Source organism: Labeo rohita, chromosome 15 (genome assembly GCF_022985175.1).
Source record: "Labeo rohita strain BAU-BD-2019 chromosome 15, IGBB_LRoh.1.0, whole genome shotgun sequence".
Taxonomy (NCBI): Eukaryota; Metazoa; Chordata; class Actinopteri; order Cypriniformes; family Cyprinidae; genus Labeo; species Labeo rohita.
In genome coordinates this window covers 13,455,439-13,476,038 of record NC_066883.1, presented here as the reverse complement: position 1 = coordinate 13,476,038, position 20,600 = coordinate 13,455,439, and the positions used below count along the sequence as shown (strand labels likewise).

The following is a 20,600-nucleotide window of genomic DNA, read 5'->3' as shown; positions in this document are numbered from 1 at the left end:
CCTGTCAGTTTAACATCTTAATTTAGTACTACTTCTATATGTATAATTCTATCACTCAAGCACTTTGAGACGCACCATGGGAATGAAAAGGTATCTCAAGAAAGTTACTAAATATGAAAAACCTATGTGTTTATAGCCTCCATTTCAAAATAGATGACTATGAACAGTGTTTTGGGTGAACCAAAGAAGAAAAACTTTAAAAATGTCATACTCTGTCAGTTAATTTGGAGCTAACACCATTGTAACAATACAAAGCAGGTTGGAAATCTGTAAAGTTAAACTTTATACTAATTTCTTGGCTCAAAAAATATGTATATATTGATTTAATTAATCAGCCTATATAATTTAAATTTAAATCAACAGACAGCACTAATAATAACTAAATCGGGTCATTCCATGTCAACTCAACCAGAGGTACAATTTTTATTTATTTTTTTTTATTGTGTCAATTATGAACATGTACAGTGATGAAGTTGTTAAAATAAACAAAATCCCAGAAACTGATTCAAATATAGAATCTTATGAAGAGACTAGAGACCATTAGCACTGAGATTAATGTTCTATGTAATTGTTTTGACAGAGGGGAAACAAGCTACAATTCTAGTTTTAACGAGATTTATTCTTCAGACATTTCCCTTTAAATGTATTAAGCATTAGCCGTATAGCAAAGTGACCAATATTTGGGTTTCAAACACTGAAAACGGGTAAAATTCAAGTCACACTGGGCTTCCCATACCTCTGGGATTGAACCATGCAGGGCATTAAAAATGAAAAATACAAAAGAAAAGTTTATTAAGAAGCAGAATTGAAAATAATATTGAGTGACAGGCATGCAAACTTTGGAAAATGAATATTTATGCCAAGGTATGTTCTACACAATTGTTTTGGTAGATGGAAACAGGATACGTTTCTAGTTTCAAAATTATTTGTTCTTTAGACCTTCCTCTTTAAAAGAAAAAAGTATCAGCTGAATGCAAAGTGACCCACATTTGGTTTTTGACCACTGAAAATTTGTCCAACTCACTCTTGGAGCCATACTGAGATTGCAGTATCTCTGAAACTGAACCATACAGGGCCATAAAAATGACAATACCAAAAGGAAAGTTTATTAAGACCCAAAATCTAAAGGGGCATTAAGATATCTTTACTACTTCTTGAGTTACAGGCATGAAAATGTTGGAGGAGAAAAAAAACAAACAAAAAAAAAAACATTTAAAAAGGGCTTTTTCACATTTTTAAATGGTCACCACTGGCTTATACAGCAACAAATGTTGCTAAAGTCAACTGATTTTACTAATATAAAACACAATCTCTGTGCAAAAGTGATATAATGATGCTGCACCCTTTCTAAAGTCATGTTTACCCCCCTACATTTGGTTCTTTGGATTTTTTTTCATTTTGACCACCCTAAATATACATCTGTGATGTTTACTATTTTGTCTTTCATCACCATACATGTTTATCTTTCTTTACAAAAAAAAAAAAAAAAAGAAAGAAAAAGCTGAGGAAATGTCTGAAATTTGGTGGATTCGACACAGAATGACCCAAATTCTGGAGCTCTAGTTATTTTAATAGTTTGGTGTTAGCATGTTGCTAAACTAAGCTAATTAATGAACTGCACTATTTAAACAAATGCTAAAAAACTGACTTTTTATGAATACTATTATTTTCTGAATGATTTATACAAATATTTATAATGAATTTCTCCAGTATTGTCCACCAGCTTTTATATATTTTTATTAAGCTTGTCGCTATTCAAATATAATTCATTTTTAAACTAATTATCCAAATATTTATCATTATTTTTCCTGTAATGTCCACCAACTATTACCTTTTATCCACTAAGCTTGTCACCATTCAAACACTATTCTGTTTTTAAAGAACATACAAATATACAAATAATTGTAACAAATTTCTCCTACATGGACCTTTTTTACATTTTCAGGTTTCTCAGCAGCAGAAGTCAAAATGACAAGCTTGTCATTTTGCCTTCTCTGTGCAGCGTTGTATGCTTCATAATTTATGTTTTTAATTTATTTATTTGTTTGCATGTACAGAGACAATTTACAATAAATGCATTTACATTACTTGTTAAGTATCAGTTAAAATCTAAATTTCAGCTGTAGTTCCAAAGGGAGATTTTCAGCCTTGGAGAACAATTTGGCAAAAAACAAAGTATCTTAGAAGGCAGCATAATTACCGGAACAGCTTCCCAGTCAAAAGCGTGTCTATGTTGCTTCTGTAGGCAGCTCACTAAGTTTTGGAACGGAGCCTAGATTTTAGAAGAGTACTTGTGTTGTGTTACGCAACACTGTGTTGCAAAAGGTGTTGTATGATGAGAGAGCCGTGTAACTTACGTGAAGCATGAAGCGTAGGGTGTTTGAATTGTGAAAAACAAACTTGAGTCTCACCTAGAGTAGTTGAAGAGTCTGCTGTCCCAGAGGCTGTGTTCTCCACGGGGCCCGCTGTGGAAGAAACAGGAGTCAGAGCCGTCAAAGCGATTCAGTCCGTCCTCTGTGTTCTTGGATGCATGGCTGTGCACCACATCGAGCAGGACGATGATACCGAGAGAGTGAGCCACGTCAATCAGCTCCTTGAGTTCCTCTGGGGTGCCGTAACGACTGGAGAGAAGAACAGATGAAGGCAAGATATCAGAGCCGTCTGGGCAGAGGTTGTCTGTCAAACTGCATGCTCTTCGTCTTGGGTTAAGCTTGAAACTAGCAGCAGTCTGACTGTTAAGACCAATTCTTTCAAAGGTATAGAGATATCTCTCTGAGAGATTCGCAAAACACAAGATGCACTGGTAAGTTTAAGACCAATTCTTTCAAAAGTATAGAGATATCTTTCTGAGTTTATCATAAAACAAGATGCTCTGGTAGAATTTCAGAATACAGAATATCTGCTGGCTGCAAGATGTGCTAAAGTAAATGTGAAATACTGCCAGAATTAGCTTTATAGTTAGAGCTGTAATGACGGCTGACGATTGTAAATTGGGATTAATGATTTGTTCTGCTTTGTTCACGTTACTAACAGTGTAAGCTAAATACACATACAGCTTCAGAAGCCATTTGTTCTTAACTTAGATTATGAATAAAATTGTAAATAATGCATAAAACAGATAAAATGAATAATGAAACAGACCTCTATTTTTGCCTTTTGGGCTGTGCTCCAACAGGTGCAATAATGCTTTAGGCAAACATTATTGCAAAAATGGAAGCTAAACTATTTTTCACGATTACAAACTAAGTAAAGTGAAAACTAATACATACATACATACAGTCTTGCTTGAAAACTGCATGTTCACCTTGCAAAGATTGGGTCAGTACTTCTGCAGCAATGTAGGATGATTTTGAAATGATTTTTGAAGTTGAGGGAGAAAATACGATTGGAGTTTTTCAACATACCCTAAGTGTCTCACAGAGTTCAGGGAGAGTAAGGCAAGATGAGCATTTGAGATTAAAAACTACTTAAATTTGTATTTTTTTAATGAAAATAACCAGTATAAATTGTTATTTTTTTTTAGAAAATGACCAGTCGTTACGCTAGACAAGACCCTTCTTCCTCGGCCGGGATCATTTACAGCCGCATTTGGGATCGTTTGAACCCGCATTTAAACTGCTTTTTGGAAGTTCAAAATCGGGGCATCATATCAGTCCATTATATGAAGAAAAATGCTGAAATTTTTTCCTCAAAAAACAATTTCTTTACCACTGAAGAAAAGACATGAACATCTTGGATGACAAGGGGGCGTGTACATTATATGTGAATGTTTGTTTTGGAAGTGGACTTCTCCTTTAAGCAGACCAATCAAATTAGACATCCTTAGGAAAGGGGTTGGGCAATAACCAACCAACCACTGTAGTGGCAAGGTGTACCCGCAAAAACGAACAATGCGCCAAGAGGAAAGGAGATATCCAAGATAATCAGGAAGAAGGTAGTGATAGCCTATCAGTCTGGGGAAGACTATAAGACCATCTTCAAAAGATTTCAGCTCCACTCTAAGAGAAATCATCTACAAATGGAGGGCTTTCAACATGACCACAACTCTGCCCAGAAGTGGATGCCCATCAAAACTATCATCAAGAAGCACCAGAAAAATAATAAAAATAATAAATTGAACAGACATGACATTTATTGCTAGGTTGCTAGAAGAAAGCCTCTACTCTCAAAAAAGAAAGAAGTTGACCATTTCAACTTTGCCAGAGAGCATATGGACAAACCAGAGTCCTTTTAAACGTCCACCCTCTGGACAGATGAGTCCAAAATACGATGCTTTTCCATCAAAATTGCCTGGAACAATTTGTCCCAGGAAGTATTTTTTTCCCCCAGACCAGTTACAGGCTGCGTTTCCATCACGGTCTAAAGTACCGTTAAGATTAGGCAAATAGTCTGGTGATGTAGGAATGTGCACGAATGTTCCTCCCAGTCCAGGGCTGTTTCTTAATACCAAGTATGCAAATTTCTTTGGACTTCGCAAGTTCGATTCAGGAGTGTGAACTCCCAGGGACGTGGACAACACAAGTCTGGTAATTCTGCAAACGGAATAAGAACAATAAGACGAAACATGATATCAAACACCACTGCCTCTTTTCTTTTTCATTTGAACATATTAAATGCCACAGAAATGTAGTTCAAGGAATGTACATACAGTACAATGAAATGAAATATTATATCAATATCAATATATTTCATTTTAATAGTTATAAATGTATATAAATATATAAAGTTATAAAACATAACTGTGTGCCCAGTCAAAATGATATGACCTGGAATAAATAATAGATTAATGAGACCAAAGATTACCGGCTAAATATACCCAAAACAAAATTATATCTCATGTTTAACCAGTACAGAGATATCAGAACCAGTGGCAAATATCAGAAGAACTGGCTTAGTTGAGGCTGCTCTAGGCGGGATACATGAGCACCGAGTGCCCGGTGATCACCTGGAGCTCACATCTCCAAAATCAGCAAAGCACATTTTCAAATAGGTGCTGTCTTTATGAAAAAGCTACAGATTTTGGTTTTAAACAACAACATTCTTTCCTGAGATACTTTTAAAACTACATTTCAATATCAGCAATATTTTGAAAATTATGCAAATAAATTGTGTTGGAAATACAATGCTGCATGAACTCAACCATTCAGCATGTTCAGCGCTCAAGTTCCAGACCCTTGAAAAAGTACAACCTCACGAGCGGGGACTTTCTGAGAGGCACATTTTTACCCAGAACTTTATTTAGATCCTGGTTCCTGCGGTGGAAATACACCAAGTACCGCCCCTAAGTCCCTAGTTCCTGGGGAAAGTTCCTGCGGTGGAAATGGGTTTAAAGATTTATTTGGTCATAATCAAAACCGCCATATTTGAAGAAAACCCAGCACTGAATTTCTCCCAACAGTGAAACATATTGTTGAAAATGTGAAGATCTGAGGCTGCTTTTCTGCCGCCGGGCCTGGGAGACTCCATGTTATCCAGGGAAACTTGAATTCTCAGGCCTATCAACTAATTATTGATGAGAATATCTCCTGCCGTCAGTCAGGGAGCTGAAGCTGGGCTGAAAGTGGGTGATGCAACAAGACAACGACCCAAAGCATTCAAGCAAAACCACCAAGGAATGGCTTAAAAGAAAAAAGATTCGTACTCTGGATTGGCCTAGTCCAGGGGTAGGCAAGTTCGATCCTACAGAGCTGCTGTCTTGCATAGTTTAGCTCCAACTCTAATCAAACACACCTGAACTGTGGTGTGCTAATTAGGTAGGTTTTGATGCTAGAATGCTGGTTTTAGCTGGTCCTTTGCTGGTTTATGCTGGACCAGCTTAAACCAGCTAAGGACCAGCATAAACCAGCATAAACCAGCTAAAACCAGCATCCCAGCATCAAAACCTACCTAACCAGCATATGCTGGGTTTTTCAACAGGGTGTCTTCAGGATTACTAAGGCTGTGGCACGATATATATATATATATATATATATATATATATATATATATATATTATATATATATATATATATATATATATATATTTGTTTTTTTTTTCTCTTTTCTCAGGATTGAAGCTGAACTGGCCTAGTCAAAGTCTGGACCTCAATCCAACTGAAATGTTGTGGCTAGACCTAAAGCGGTTGGTACATGCCAAATGTCCCTCCAACCACTCTCACCTGGCTGAGTTCTGCAAGGAGTGATCGAAAATCCCCAAAGGCAGATGTGAGAGGCTGGACAGTGGTTATAAAAGCAATGGCTGCAAAAGGAGGTGCCACAAGCTACTCAATAAAAGCGTTCACATACTTCTGCACAAGTCAAATTTACAGTTTTTCTGTGCAATCAATACCTTTTTTTTTCCTTCTTTTGTGTCCATAATTTGGGAAGTCTGATTTACAAATTGGGGTTTGGATGTACATTTGTTTCCTGTTATTTATTTATTTATATTTAACACAAAACCAATGACCATGTCTGGAGGGTTCACAAACTTTCAAGCAGTGCTGTACACACATAAATAAATGTAGTTTTTCAGACAGAAAACATTTGTAATGATTACAGATTTGACTGTTAATGGACTGTTTTGTATTAGAATATTTCCGTCCTCAGCCAGTTGTAGGCCATCCGTCATTTACTCCGCGCTTGAGCAGCTGTAGCGACAATTGTGTCTCGTAACGTAGGTGTTTTGTAGTTGGATGGAAGAAGTGGAAAAAGAGTTTTCATTTTCCACAATCAGAGACACAGAGGAACGCATTGGATTCATTTCATTTTTTTAAGGTAACGCCACCAAATACACAAAAAAAAAAAACAGAAGAGAGGGGCGGAGTGAGCAGCAGCTCATTAACATTTAAAGAGACATGCACCGAAACGGCTGAAAAGTTGAAAGTTGTTTCTGACGAGGTAAAAAGTGTGTTTTTTCACACTACCATTGAGGAATTATAGCCAAGTATGTTGCAGACATTTCATGATGACCCTAAAGAACCATGCCAACTTGTGGAAAATGGCCATCTGATGTCCCCTCCAAACTACAAAATACTGTAAAAAAGTTAATAAACTGAAGATCTGTCCAATCTTCTATTACTCAACTAATCTACCTTCCAAACAAATACAACGAATCCAAAAGTTGGCATGCTCATCCACTCAAACAAACAAAGTAATTATAGTCCCTCTACAGTGGCTCAATGGCGATTCTTCATGGATCACCCCTTTTGGGATTCAAACCTATAACCTTCTGGATAGCATCCCAGATCTGCCACATTGCGTATGTGTGCATGTGTTTATCTCAGAAAAATCCACTCTTCACAACAGCTGTGTTTAGCACCGCCAGCAGAACGACACATGTGCAAATACATCAAGCGTGCCGCCCAATTGCCGTGTAAAAACAAACAAATATGGCAGTAAATAAAAATCAATCTCGGATCGTTTACACCGTCATGGCCGCTGAGCAGAGGTCAAAGCCTCCATTCGGGGTGACACACTGCTCCTAGCGGAACAAAGGGCGAGAGCGGTGCGTTTCCATCAGCGCTTCCTCACGTATCTCCTCCGTGTAATTGCTCCAAGAAGCTTCATCTGTCCTCCAGCTATCATCATATCGCTTTCCCCCGGCATACACGAAGCAGGGTGACAACAATACCTCCTCCCCTCGGCCTCCGCCCCCTTCCCAGCATCCAGACCTTGCACTTTTTAAATGGCTCAGGGAGATCAATCATGGGTGAAATTACTCTGTATACATTATACTCGCGCTATAGGCTGTCTTCTGCGCTAGTCGGTAAGGGCGAGTGACGGAATAAAGCACATAAATAAAGAATTCCTGCCTGTCTTCCTTTATCTGAGGTCTCTACCTCTCCACAGGATTAACTGCAAATGTGTTTACAGGGAGATTATCGGCCCCGTCAGAGGAGCCTCTTAGTGATTTGGGGCCACAGATGTGGGACAGAGTCTTCATGGTGTGTGTGCCCTTTCATCGTTTTCACTGAGGAGTGTTACATTTACCTCATTTTGAACATTAGGAAGATAAAAATGAGTGAATTGTACCACATTACGGGCCTCAGGACAGCATCCTTTTCATTGAGGGTCAACAAGTGTGCCCTAGAGTTGATTTTCAGGCTCATTTTTTTACATTTCAGGCTCACAGAGTTTCTGTGCAGTGTTCCAGATCAGTCACTTATTAAGTTACTTAATGGTTAGCAAAGCTGTCTTCGGGGTGATTCACAAAGAATGTGTTTTTGTGTTTAAAAATGTGAGATGCAAGGGAGGGGAATAGGAAAAAAATAGAGATGTCAATCGATTCAATTATATCGCACATCAATTTGGCCTGATATATCACCCCCCAAAAGGTAATTTAAAGTCATTATTGTGTTAAAGGTGGGGTAGGCGATGTTGGAAAGCCTAGTAACAGCAAGCTGGCTTTGAAAGCACACATTTCATGAAGACCCTAAAGGCAGATTTTTAGCCCGATTTTTTGCCTTGTCGGAAACTATTTTTTGTCCAAAAAATAATCTATTGTGTGGTGTCACTGCGATTATTTAACTGCTCCTGCTCAAGACAGAAGGCATCCCTGAACTCAGATTGTAAATGCAGTTGAGGTCAAAAGTTTACATACAGTATACCTTGCAGAATCTGCAAAATCTTAATTATTTCACCAAAATAAGAGGGATCATACAAAATGCATGTTATTTTATATTTAGTGCTTTTTTGAATAAGATATTTCACATAAAAGATGTTTACATATAGTCCACAAGAGAAAATAATAGTTTAATTTATATAAAATAACCCTGTTCAAAAGTTTACATACGCTTGACTCTTAATACTATGCTGTTACCTGAATTAGTCCTTTGTTTGTCCTGAATAGTTAAACTGCCCATTATTCTTCAGAAAAATCCCACAAATTATTTGGTTTTCTGGCATTTTTGTGTATTTGAACCCTTTCGATAATGACTGTATGATTTTGAGATCCATCTTTTCACACTGAGGACAACTGAGGTACTCATATGCAACTACAGAAGGTTCAAACGCTCACTGATGCTCCAGAAGGAAAAACCATGCATTAAGAGCCGAGGGGGTGAAAACTTTTGAACAGAACGGAGATGTGTACATTTTTCTTATTTTACCTAAATTTAATATTTTTTTCATGTACTACTGACCTTCAGAAGGCTACAGAAGATAGTTACATGTTTCCCAGAAGACAAAATAAGTTTAATGTACCCTGATCTACAAATTCATAGAGTTATTGTTGAAAAGGGTTCAAATACACAAAAATGCTGGAAAACCAAAGAATTTGTGGGACACAAAGGATTTTTCTAAAGAACAGCAGGCATGTTTAACTGTTCAGGACAAACAACCCTGAGAGCACACATACATCTTGGAGACGTCTATTTGACGTCTGTATTTACATCTGCAAGACGTAGCTTGCTCATCTGCAATACGTCTATTTTACGTTTCATATCAGATGTCAAATAGATGTCTTTTAGATGTTTTTAAGATGTTTATGATTTAGAATGTATGTAAAACTGGCATCTTCCAGATGTCCACCAGACGTTTGTACACAGCAGATGCTTTCCAGATCAAGAGATCTTTAACAGACATCTTGCAGACATATGTGTGCTATCTGGGAAGGGACTCGTGAACAACTATCATCAAACCAAAAAAACACAGCTGTGGATCATTCAGTTAACAACACAATATTAAGAATCAAGGGGATGTAAACTTTTGAACCACGTGATTTTTATAAATTCAGCAATTATTTTCTCTTTTGGACTATATGTAAACATATTTTATGTGAAATATCTTATTCAGGTCGGTACTAAATAAACAATAACGTGCATTTTGCACCCTGATAGCACACCTATATCTCAAAGACGTCTATTTGATGTCTGCATTTACATCTGCAAGACGTATTTTTTAGATTGTTTGCTCATCTGCAATACGTCTATAGGATGTTTCCTATCAGATGTCAAATAGATGTCTATTAGATGTCCTTAAGATGTTTATGATTTAGAATGTATGTAAAACCGACATCTTACAGATGTCTGTCAGATGTTTGTACATGGCAGATGCTTTCCAGATCAAGTGATCTTTAACAGACATCTTGCAGACGTATGTGTGCTATCTGGGAAGGGACTCGTGAACAACTATCATCAAACCAAAAAAACACAGCTGTGGATCATTCAGGTAACAACACAATATTAAGATCTCCTTATTAAATATCTCTTGTGGACTATATGTAAACATTTTTATGTGAAATATCTTATTCAGGTCAGTACTAAATGAACAATAACATGCATTTTGTACCCTAATAGCACACCTATATCTCGAAGACATCTATTTCAGGTCTGCATTTACATCTGCAAGACGTATTTTTTAGATTGTTTGCTCATCTGCAATACGTCTATAGGATGTTTCCTATCAGATGTCAAATAGACGTCTATTAGATGTCCTTAAGATGTTTATGATTTAGAATGTATGTAAATCTTACAGACGTCTGTCAGATGTTTGTACACGGCAAATGCTTTCCAGATCAAGTGATCTCTAACAGACATCTTACAGACGTACATGAGCTATCTGGGTATGATCGCTCTTAAAGGGGGGTGCAAACTTTTGCCATCAACTGTACATAGAAAAACGAAAAAACGGAAAAAATAAAACAAAGCAACGGAGCTTTGTAAGCAGCTTAGAGTAATCACGTCATCTCCATAAGAATGGTATAATTGGCCAATCTGGACAAAAGCAGACTTTATTCATTAACATGTTCTGTGTACCGGTAATCTTCACTCTGTGTTCACACAGAGCACATTTGCAATCATGCAGATATTTTGTAAAAAGCTGTAACCTTCCCAACACTGATTAATACCATATGATTTAAATATAATGTATATGTAACTTCTTTCATGTATTATTTTTTTATTATTATTATTTCATAATTAATCACAACAAATTAATACCTTGAATTGACAGCCCTAACGAAACTGCGAAGAATCCTCTTTATTTTGCAATGTGGAATTAACTATTTCTCTGAATGTGCGAGACTATATTAGCCACTTCAGGTTAATAGTTAGATGCATAAAGTGCTGTAAACGGTAAAACTACATGCACTACAAACCAGTGTGATTATGATTACAATAATATATTAAAATAAAATAACGAAAGTTTACAATATCAACCAGCATAACAGACTGTTTTTGTACAGCTAACTGAAAGCAGACACACCAGGAAAAAGAAAATAAATAAATAAAAAAACTTAAGGTATAGAGTGAAGTTTTGAACTTTTTTCAACTTGTTCACTGGCTTTTGGGAAATGTAGCGTCATGCATGAGATGTTGCAAAAGAAGCGAGACGCGAGCGCGATGGTCAAACACGGTCAAACACAGCAGAATGCAAAAACACGTTCTGTGTGAACGGCCTCTAGACAGTAGACAAGATTCAAGATTTTGTTTGTCACATACAAAGTTATATACAGAATACCACCTGCAGTGAAATGTAAATCGTGCCCGCTTCATAGATAGTGTGTGCATATATTTTAGTAAGGAAATGCATAAACAGAGAAATAATAATGAAAAAGTAAACCTGAAGCAGTACAAAGACTGTACACACCAGAACGGAGACACAGTAAATATTTAAAAGTACAGGGAATGTGCTAAAATGAAGAATGTGCAAAAATGACTGCAAGGCAGTTCACTATTGTAGGTTTGCAGCCTGGTTAGTCAGAAAACAAAGGAAATATGAAATGGACTGTAGCATTTTCCAGTTTAAGATATATTTACCTTGATGCTGCGAAGAAACTCGTGATCTGGTAACCGAAGCTAGCGTAGTAGGCATGTTCCATGATCGCCATCAGCTGAATACAGTTATAACCTGTGTATGACAGTAAAGAGAACAGCGCTTATAAGCAAATTTTTGCCAAAAATCAGCATTCTGTCATTATTTACGTACCCTCATGCCACTTCAAACAAATATGACCTATATTTACTTACATATATATATTCTGAATAATGTTCATGCAGATCTTTTCCATAAAAACAGTAAGACAGACTCAGTGACCTAGACACCTGAAATTTTTGTCTGCTCATCAATCAGTGCTATCATAGTGCTTCAGAAATGATGTATTGTAATATAATGTATATTTGATCTGGGTACCTTTCATGGTGTTGTGGAGCTTAGCTTAAAACAACCTAAGGCTGCACAATTTGGATATTTTAGCTTTTAAAAATTACGTCTGGGATTTAAAATGCCTTTTTTCCCTCCAGGTTTGCTGTTCTTGTTTGTAGGGCTGTAATGTAATATTTAACTAAGTATTATTGTTATTATTATTATTATTATCATTATTGAATAAACATAAAAATAAGTAATACTTGTGTAATATACTAGTGTAAATACAAACGTTTAGTATTTAAAAAGAAAGTATTTCTTTTTATAGTAAAATAAGAAGAAAAAATATATTTTTGTAACTTTTCACTGTAAAATAAAACATCTAATATTTAATAATAATAACACATATTATTGTACTATTTAACTGTAAATATAAATATCTAGCATTTTATTGTTATTATTATTATTATTATTATTAAATATGATTTAATATTATCAAAATAAAACATGATTATTATTATTATTACTATTATTATTATTATTATTATTATTATTACTACAGTAAATACAAAAATCTAGTATTTAAGAACAAAAGGAATAATTTAATCTTACAATAAAATGTCATTTTAAATATACTACTACTACTATTACTACTACTAAAAAAGAAAAAAATATTTTGTAATATTTCATTCTAAAATCTAGTATTTAATAATATTAATATTAATAATTATAATAATATAAATTCTTCTTTTCCTTATTATTATCATTATCCTTATTAAATAAAAATATTCCAATAAATAACCATTGTAAAATTGAAATGTCAATAAAAAAGTAGTAGTAGTATTAGTAGTAGCAAATAAAAAATAAAAAATACTATTGTAATTCCTAATTTTAAAATAAAGGAAAACATTAAAAGTAAATTTTATTTCACAGTAATATACAACTACTACTACCACCACTGAGAAGAAATAATAATACAACTGTAATATTTCACTGTAAAATAAAAAAGTAATATATATATATATATATATATATATATATATATATATATATATATATATATATATATATATATATATATATATATATATATATATATATATAATTATTATAATTAAATATTGTTATTATTATTATTATTATTATTTAACAAACATTTTTATTTTAAACTTCTTTTTTTTTTTTTTTTTTTAAGTTTTACTGTACTAATATTTATTACTTCAGTTAAAGAACAGCCTCTTTAATAGCATTTGTGCAGTCCTAAAACAACAACAAAAAAAATTTAAATATTTTATTTATGTTTATTCAACAGAAGTAAGTAAGTGTGGGTATTTAATGGCATGGAGGAGAGTAAACAGCATTTTCATTTTTGGATGAACTATGCTTCATAAAAAGCTTCAAATTTAATCTGCCAAGATGCCAAATGTATTTTTTAAAAACAAGCACACTTTGAGTTGTGACTTTCATCTATGCAGTTTTTCTACAAAATAAACATGTAGGAGCAAAAAAGGACAAATTCTGCAGTTCTGCTGATGTTGTGTCATCCCCACAGCAGTGTGCACCAAATGCCCACGCAGGGAACCACAGCTTCACATAATTTCAAAACATCTGTTTTCATTAACGAGAGGATATAATACAACTGTCAAACCAAAATAATAAAGCGTCATAAAAACTCTACTCGGTGGTATACAGCGGTACACAAACAACCGTCAAACCCAACAAAACATCTTCCTTCTTCCCCCTTCAGCTCTGACCACTAAGCGTCCACTACAGAAGCTGGTCTTTAATGCGAACACAAAGTGGCCACCGGGACCAATGATTTATCAGGTCATACGCAAGTCTTATCGGCCCGGATCAGTTCCAAAACAGCGTTTCGGTTCCCCACGCAGGCTGCAGCTGCACAGACACGGCTTTGAAACTGTACGGAAGGACTCGAGAGGGAGATCCAGGCTTGTCTCACATCGTTCTTTTTTTCTGAGCAGATTGGTTTATTTATTTATCTATCTATCTAGCTATCCTTCCTCGCCCTGCTTCAGAGAAAGTTTGGGGATTTTTGATGAGGTGTGACAGCGCCAGGGGCTCGTCTCATAGACGGTGCGTGAGCGTACGCGCATAGACACACACATATACGCGCACACACTCACAGAGCACTTTTCGAAGCTTTTTAGATGCCAGAAAAACTATTGTCTAGGGAAATGCAAACCGGTTACCACGAAACAATGAGAACTCAAGGGAGCGACAGACACAGTACAACAACATACTGGTTTCGTGCATGGACATATGCATGAATTATTCTATCATAATATTTGTTACTGCAAATGGCAGCGCAGGACTTTATGTGGGAAGACGGTCATTTTCAATCTAATCATTCATGCACACATACTTTTTGCCTACGAGAAGTACAAAAAAAAAAAAAAAGTATTTTCTTTTTCATATTTTTCGAGGAAAACTTGAGTCGTGATTGTGCCTGTGCTACTTACAGGCACAGTGCTGGAGTCAGTCTGAATGTTTTCAATGATCCCCATGTTTCTAAGACAGCAAAAGAACCCACCTCCATGATATTTCTGTAGAATTACTGTGCCTACATATAAATGGGGCCCCCAGGGGGCCTCTGTGGCCCAATACAGAGTCTGTGTACTTTGTCCAAAAAAAGCCCATTCCATTTTCTAGGATTGTCTACTTCTAAAAATTGTTCTAAAGTTAAAACTGTTTTAATAAGGCCATCACCAAACCTTCCTGAAATAAACACAATTTTCAGTAAATAAATAAATAAAAACCAAAAATTGTTAACATACGCACATCCAACAATGGCATTTTAGTGCTATATAAAAAAAAATAAAAAATTCTAAGGCTATGAGATCAGTCGTAATATTTCGAAAGTAAAAATGAAATATTATGAGAATAAAGTCAAAATATTTCAAGAACAATTTCGAAATGTTTTGAAAAAAAAAAGTCGAAATTACGAGAATAAAGTTTAAATATTTCGAGAATAAAGTCAAAATATTTCAAGAACAATGTCGAAATGTTTTGAGAATAAAGTCGAAATATTACAAGAATGAAGTCGAAAATACGAGAATAAAGTCAGAATATTTCGAGAATAAAGTTGAAATTATAAGAATAAAGTCTAAATATTTCAAGAATAAAGTCTAAATATTTTTAGAATAATCTTGAACTGTTTAGAGAATAAAGTCAAAATTACGAGAATAAAGTCGAAATTGTGAGAATAAAGTTAAAATACTATGAGAATAAAGTCTAAATATATCAAGAATAATGTCGAAATGTTTCGAAAATAATGTTGAAATATTACAAGAATGAAGTCGAAATATTTTGAGAATAAAGTCAAAATATTTTTAGAATAATGTTGAAATGTTTCGAGAATAAAGTCAAAATTATGAGAATAAAGTCAAAATATTTCAAGAATAAAGTCAAAATATTTTTAGAATAATCTTGAACTGTTTCGAGAATAAAGTCAAAATTACAAGAATAAAGTTAAAATACTATGAGAATAAAGTCTAAATATTTCAAGAATAATGTCGAAATGTTTTGAGAATAATGTTGAAATGTTTCAAGAATAAAGTCTAAATACTTTTGAGAATAAAGCTGAAATATTTCGAGAATAAAGTCAAAATATTTTAAGAACAATGTCGAAATGTTTTTAAAATAAAGTCTAAATATTTCAAGAATAAAGGCAAAATATTTTTAGAATGTTGAAATGTTTCGAGAATAAAGTCAAAATTATGAGAATAAAGTTGAAATACTATGAAAATAAAAGTCTCGAAACATTTTGACTTTATTCTTGTAGTATTTCAGCTTTATTTTTGCAGTATTTTGACTTTATTTTGAGATTAAAGTCATAATATTTTGAGAATAAAGTCAAAATATTATGACTTTAATCTCGTAATCTGTGTCAAGGAAACAGACTCTTAGCAAACTCTTTTTCAGTGAAATTTTAATTTAATAAAGGCCATTACCAATTCATCCTGAAATAAACTAAATTTCCAAGGGAATGACTTCAAAACAAAAGTCAATTTCAAAACAGAGTCCAGGATCCAGAAAGAAAAAGAAATTTTAGTTAACAACATCGACAAAACAAACAAAACAAAATCAAAAACAGAAAACACAAAACAAAACTCAAACAAAACAAAACAAAGACACACATTACAACAAAACAAAAAACAAAAATAAAAGATTAAAATAAATTACTCAGTAAACAGGATACAGGTTTAACTCATTTGAAATACTTTTGCTTAATGTTACTCTGCCAGATATGCAAAAGAAATCTCTCCTATCTCTTGTTTTAGCTACTGTGTATAGACCGCCAGGGCCTTATACAGATTTCCTAAAGGATTTGCAGAATTCCTTTCAGAACTATTGGTTAATTTTGATAAAGCGCTAATTGTTGGAGATTTTAACATTCACACTGATAATACAAATGATGCATTAGGACTTGCGTTTACTGACCTAACAAACTCTTTTGGAGTCAAGCAAAATGTCACTGGGCCCACTCATCGTTTTAATCATACGCTAGATTTAATTATATCGCATGGAATTGATCTTACTGATATAGATATCGTACCTCAAAGTGATGATGTTTCTGACCATTTCCTTGTATCGTGCGTGCTGCGTATTACAGATATTACCAATATGGCTCCATGTAATCGTCTTGGCAGAACTATTGTTCCAGCCACCAAAGATAGATTTACAAATAATCTGCCTGATTTATCTCAACTGCTATGTGTACCCATTAATACACAGGATCTGGACAAAATGACTAGCAACATGGGCACCATCTTCTCCAATAAATTAGAAGCTGTTGCCCCCATCAAATTGAAAAAAGTTAGAGAAAAACATACTGCGCCATGGTACAACAGTATTACCCATTCTCTTAAGAAAGAAACTCGTAATCTTGAGCGCAAATGGAGAAAAACTAACTTGGAAGTTTTTAGAATTGCATGGAAAAACTGTATGTCCAGATATAGACAGGCTTTAAAACTGCTAGGGCTGAACATATCCGCAAACTCATAGAAAATAACCAAAACAATCCAAGGTTTTTATTTAGCACAGTGGCTAGATTAACAAACAACCAGAAGTCACCCTATCTAAATATTCCTTTACAGTTTAATAGTAATGACTTCATGAATTTCTTCACTGATAAAATAGAAAACATCAGAAATACAATAACCAATGTAGATTCTACTGCATCTAATATGTCAACTTCTTTCGTCACACCCAAAGGAAAACTGCAATATAGGACAGGAAGAGCTAAATAAACTCATCACTGTGTCTAAACCAACAACATGCCTGTTAGATCCCGTACCCACTAAATTACTGAAAGAATTGTTACCTGTGGCACAAGAACCGCTTCTCAATATTATTAAATCATAGTTATCTTAAGGCCACATCCCAAAACCATTCAAACTGGCGGTTATTAAGCCTCTTATTAAGAAACCACAACTAGACCCTAGTGACCTGGCAAATTATAGACCCATTTCTAATCTTCCATTTATGTCTAAAATTTTAGAGAAAGTTATATCTGCTCAACTGTGCTCATTCTTGCAAAAAAAAAAAATCGTATCTATGAAGAATTTCAGTCAGGTTTCAGGCCCCATCACAGCACAGAAACCGCACTTGTTAAAATCACTAATGACTTGCTTCTTGCGTCAGACCAAGGCTGCATTTCATTGCTAGTTTTACTTGATCTTAGTGCTGCGTTCGACACTATAGATCATGACATACTAATAGATCGACTACAAAACTATGCGGGTATCCACGGGCAAGCTTTACGATGGTTTAGATCCTACCTGTCCAATCGCTACCACTTTGTTTATTTAAATGGGGAGTCATCTCAGTTATCACCAGTAAAGTATGGAGTGCCACAAGGATCTGTCTTAGGTCCTCTACTATTTTCAATATACATGCTGCCCCTTGGTAATATTATTAGAAAACACGGGATTAGTTTCCATTGTTATGCTGATGATACTCAACTACACATCTCAACAAGACCAGATTAAATTATCGAAGTTAATAGAGTATGTTAAAAATGTAAAAAAGTTTTGATGACCAATAATTTTCTCCTATTAAATTCAGATAAGACAGAGATATTACTTATTGGACCAAAAAACTATACACAGAATCTCTTGGCTTACAATCTACAACTAGACGGATGTACTGTTACTTCCACTACAGTTAAAAGTCTGGGTGTTATATTAGACAGCAACTTGTCTTTTGAAAATCATATTTCCCATGTTACAAAAACAGCATTCTTCTATGTTAGAAACATTGCCAAGCTACAAAACATGTTACCTGTTTCTGACGCAGAAAAGCTAGTTCATGCATTCATGACCTCTAGACTGGACAATTGTAATGCACTACTAGATGGTCGTCCTGCATCTTCAATAAACAAGCTACAGATAGTCCAAAATGCAGCTGCTAGAGTCCTTACCAGGTCAAGAAAATATGATCATATTACCCCAATTTGAAAGTCTCTGCACTGGCTACCTATTAGGTTCCGCATCAGCTACAAAATAGTACTTCTTACCTGTAAGGCACTTAACGGTTTAGCTCCTGCGTACCTAACTAGTCTTCTACCACGCTACAATACATCACGCTCCCTAAGGTTGCCAAACTCTGGACTGTTGGTAGCACCTAGGATAGCAAAGTCCACTAAAGGAGGTAGAGCTTTTTCGCATTTGGCTCCCAAACTCTGGAACAGCCTTCCTGATAACGTTCAGGGTTCAGACACACTCTCTCTGTTTAAATCTAGATTAAAGACACATCTTTTTAGCCAAACATTCAAATACTGCATCTCATAAACTTTCTTCCTGCAGTTATATCTGATCAAATGTTCATTTTAATCTTTTAGCTCTGGTTGAACAAATCTTTCTTTGCTTGGTTTGAACAGCAGCTATGCTAATTATGTTCCTATTTGTTCTCTGTTTCTGCCATGGGATTGACATCCCGTGGTAACTAGGAATTCACAAGCTCCAGTCTGGATCCAGAACACTTAAGAATAGATGATGCCAACCCCTCAGAGAACTTCAGATGATACCAACCCTGAAACAACATACAGCACTACAGAATTTTGCTACTAATTTATGGTGTTTTTTTCTGTGTGATTACGTCATTAATTGATCTTTACCATACATCTCTGCCATATGTAAATCAACTTGACATAGTCATCACTAGTAAGCGACTACTAAATATATTGTAAAAATTTTAATTTGATGTAAAGTTGCTTTGTAACTATATGTATTGTGAAAAGCGCTATACAAATAAATTTGAATTGTATTTGAACAAAAAAAAGACAATGCAAACAAAAACAAAAAAATGAAGCAGACTCTAACCAAGATCTTATCCAGTTCTAACAAGTGAAATTTTGATTTAAAGGGATAGTTCAACCAAAAATGAAAATTCTGTCATTAATTACTTACCCTAATGACAATCCAAACACGTAAGAACATATTTTTTTCATGAAATCCGAGAGCTTTCTGACAAAATATTCTAATTTGTGTTCCAAAGATCAACAAAGGTTTTACAGGTTTGGAACAACATAAGGGTGAGTAATTAATGAGTAATTAATGTAAAGAATTTTTAGTTTGGGGTGAACTATCCCTTTAATAAGGCCACCACTAACTCATACCGAAATGAAGGAAATCACCATTAAATTCAAACACCAAAAAAGCACACTCTTTTTATGAGCACTTCAACAGATTCAGACTCTCTGACTGAGATAAATGTTTGGAACTTCTGCTGTAAAAAATGTATCACCCCTATGCCTACACCGCAGGCATCTCTTGACAAATATTCCTGTCAACAATAAATGTTTCAAAACAGAGTCCAGGATCCAGGAAGCAAAAGATAATGGTTGTTATTAAAACGACTGTTCACCCAAAAACGAAAATTATGTTTTCATTTACTCTCATTTTATTTCATTTTGTCTTTTTCATTTCAAAAACGTCTTTCTTTTTGAGCATCACACTAAAGGAAAAATGTTGAATTATGTGCAGGTCCCTCTTTTCCATGCAATTACCAGTCATAAAATAGAAAAACATCCTGGAATGAAGTCATTATTCACTGTGGCTTCCTTCCAACTCGGTCACAAATAGACCAATAGAGCCGGCTATGAAATATCTGAGGTCGAAATACTACGAGATTAAAGTCGGAATATTTCGAGAATAAAGTTGAAATTAAGAGAATAAAGTTAAAATACTATGGGAATAAAGTTGAAATATTTCAAGAATAATGTCGAAATGTTTTGAGAATAAAGTCGAAATACTTTGAGAATAAAGATGAAATATTTCGAGAATAAAGTGGAAATATTTTAAGAACAATGTCGAAATGTTTTGAGAATAAAGTCGAAATATTTCATGAATAAAGGCAAAAAATGTTTAGAATAATGTTGACATGTTTCGAGAATAAAGTCAAAATTATGAGAATAAAGTTGAAATACTATGAGAATGAAGTCAAAATATTTCAAGAATAATGCCGAAATGTTTCAAGAATAAAGCTGAAATTATGAAAATAAAGTCGAAACATTACAA

The 20,600-nt window shown here is 34.6% G+C and overlaps 1 protein-coding gene across 1 annotated transcript in view; it reads right to left on the bottom strand.

Annotated features, from left to right (window-relative positions):
- gbe1b (glucan (1,4-alpha-), branching enzyme 1b) overlaps positions 1-20,600 on the bottom strand; it is a 205,877-nt gene that overhangs the window by 131,719 nt on the left and 53,558 nt on the right. The window contains 2 exon segments of the mRNA XM_051129146.1: positions 2,412-2,621; positions 11,736-11,826. Of these exon segments, the coding sequence (XP_050985103.1) occupies positions 2,412-2,621; positions 11,736-11,826 (301 nt within the window).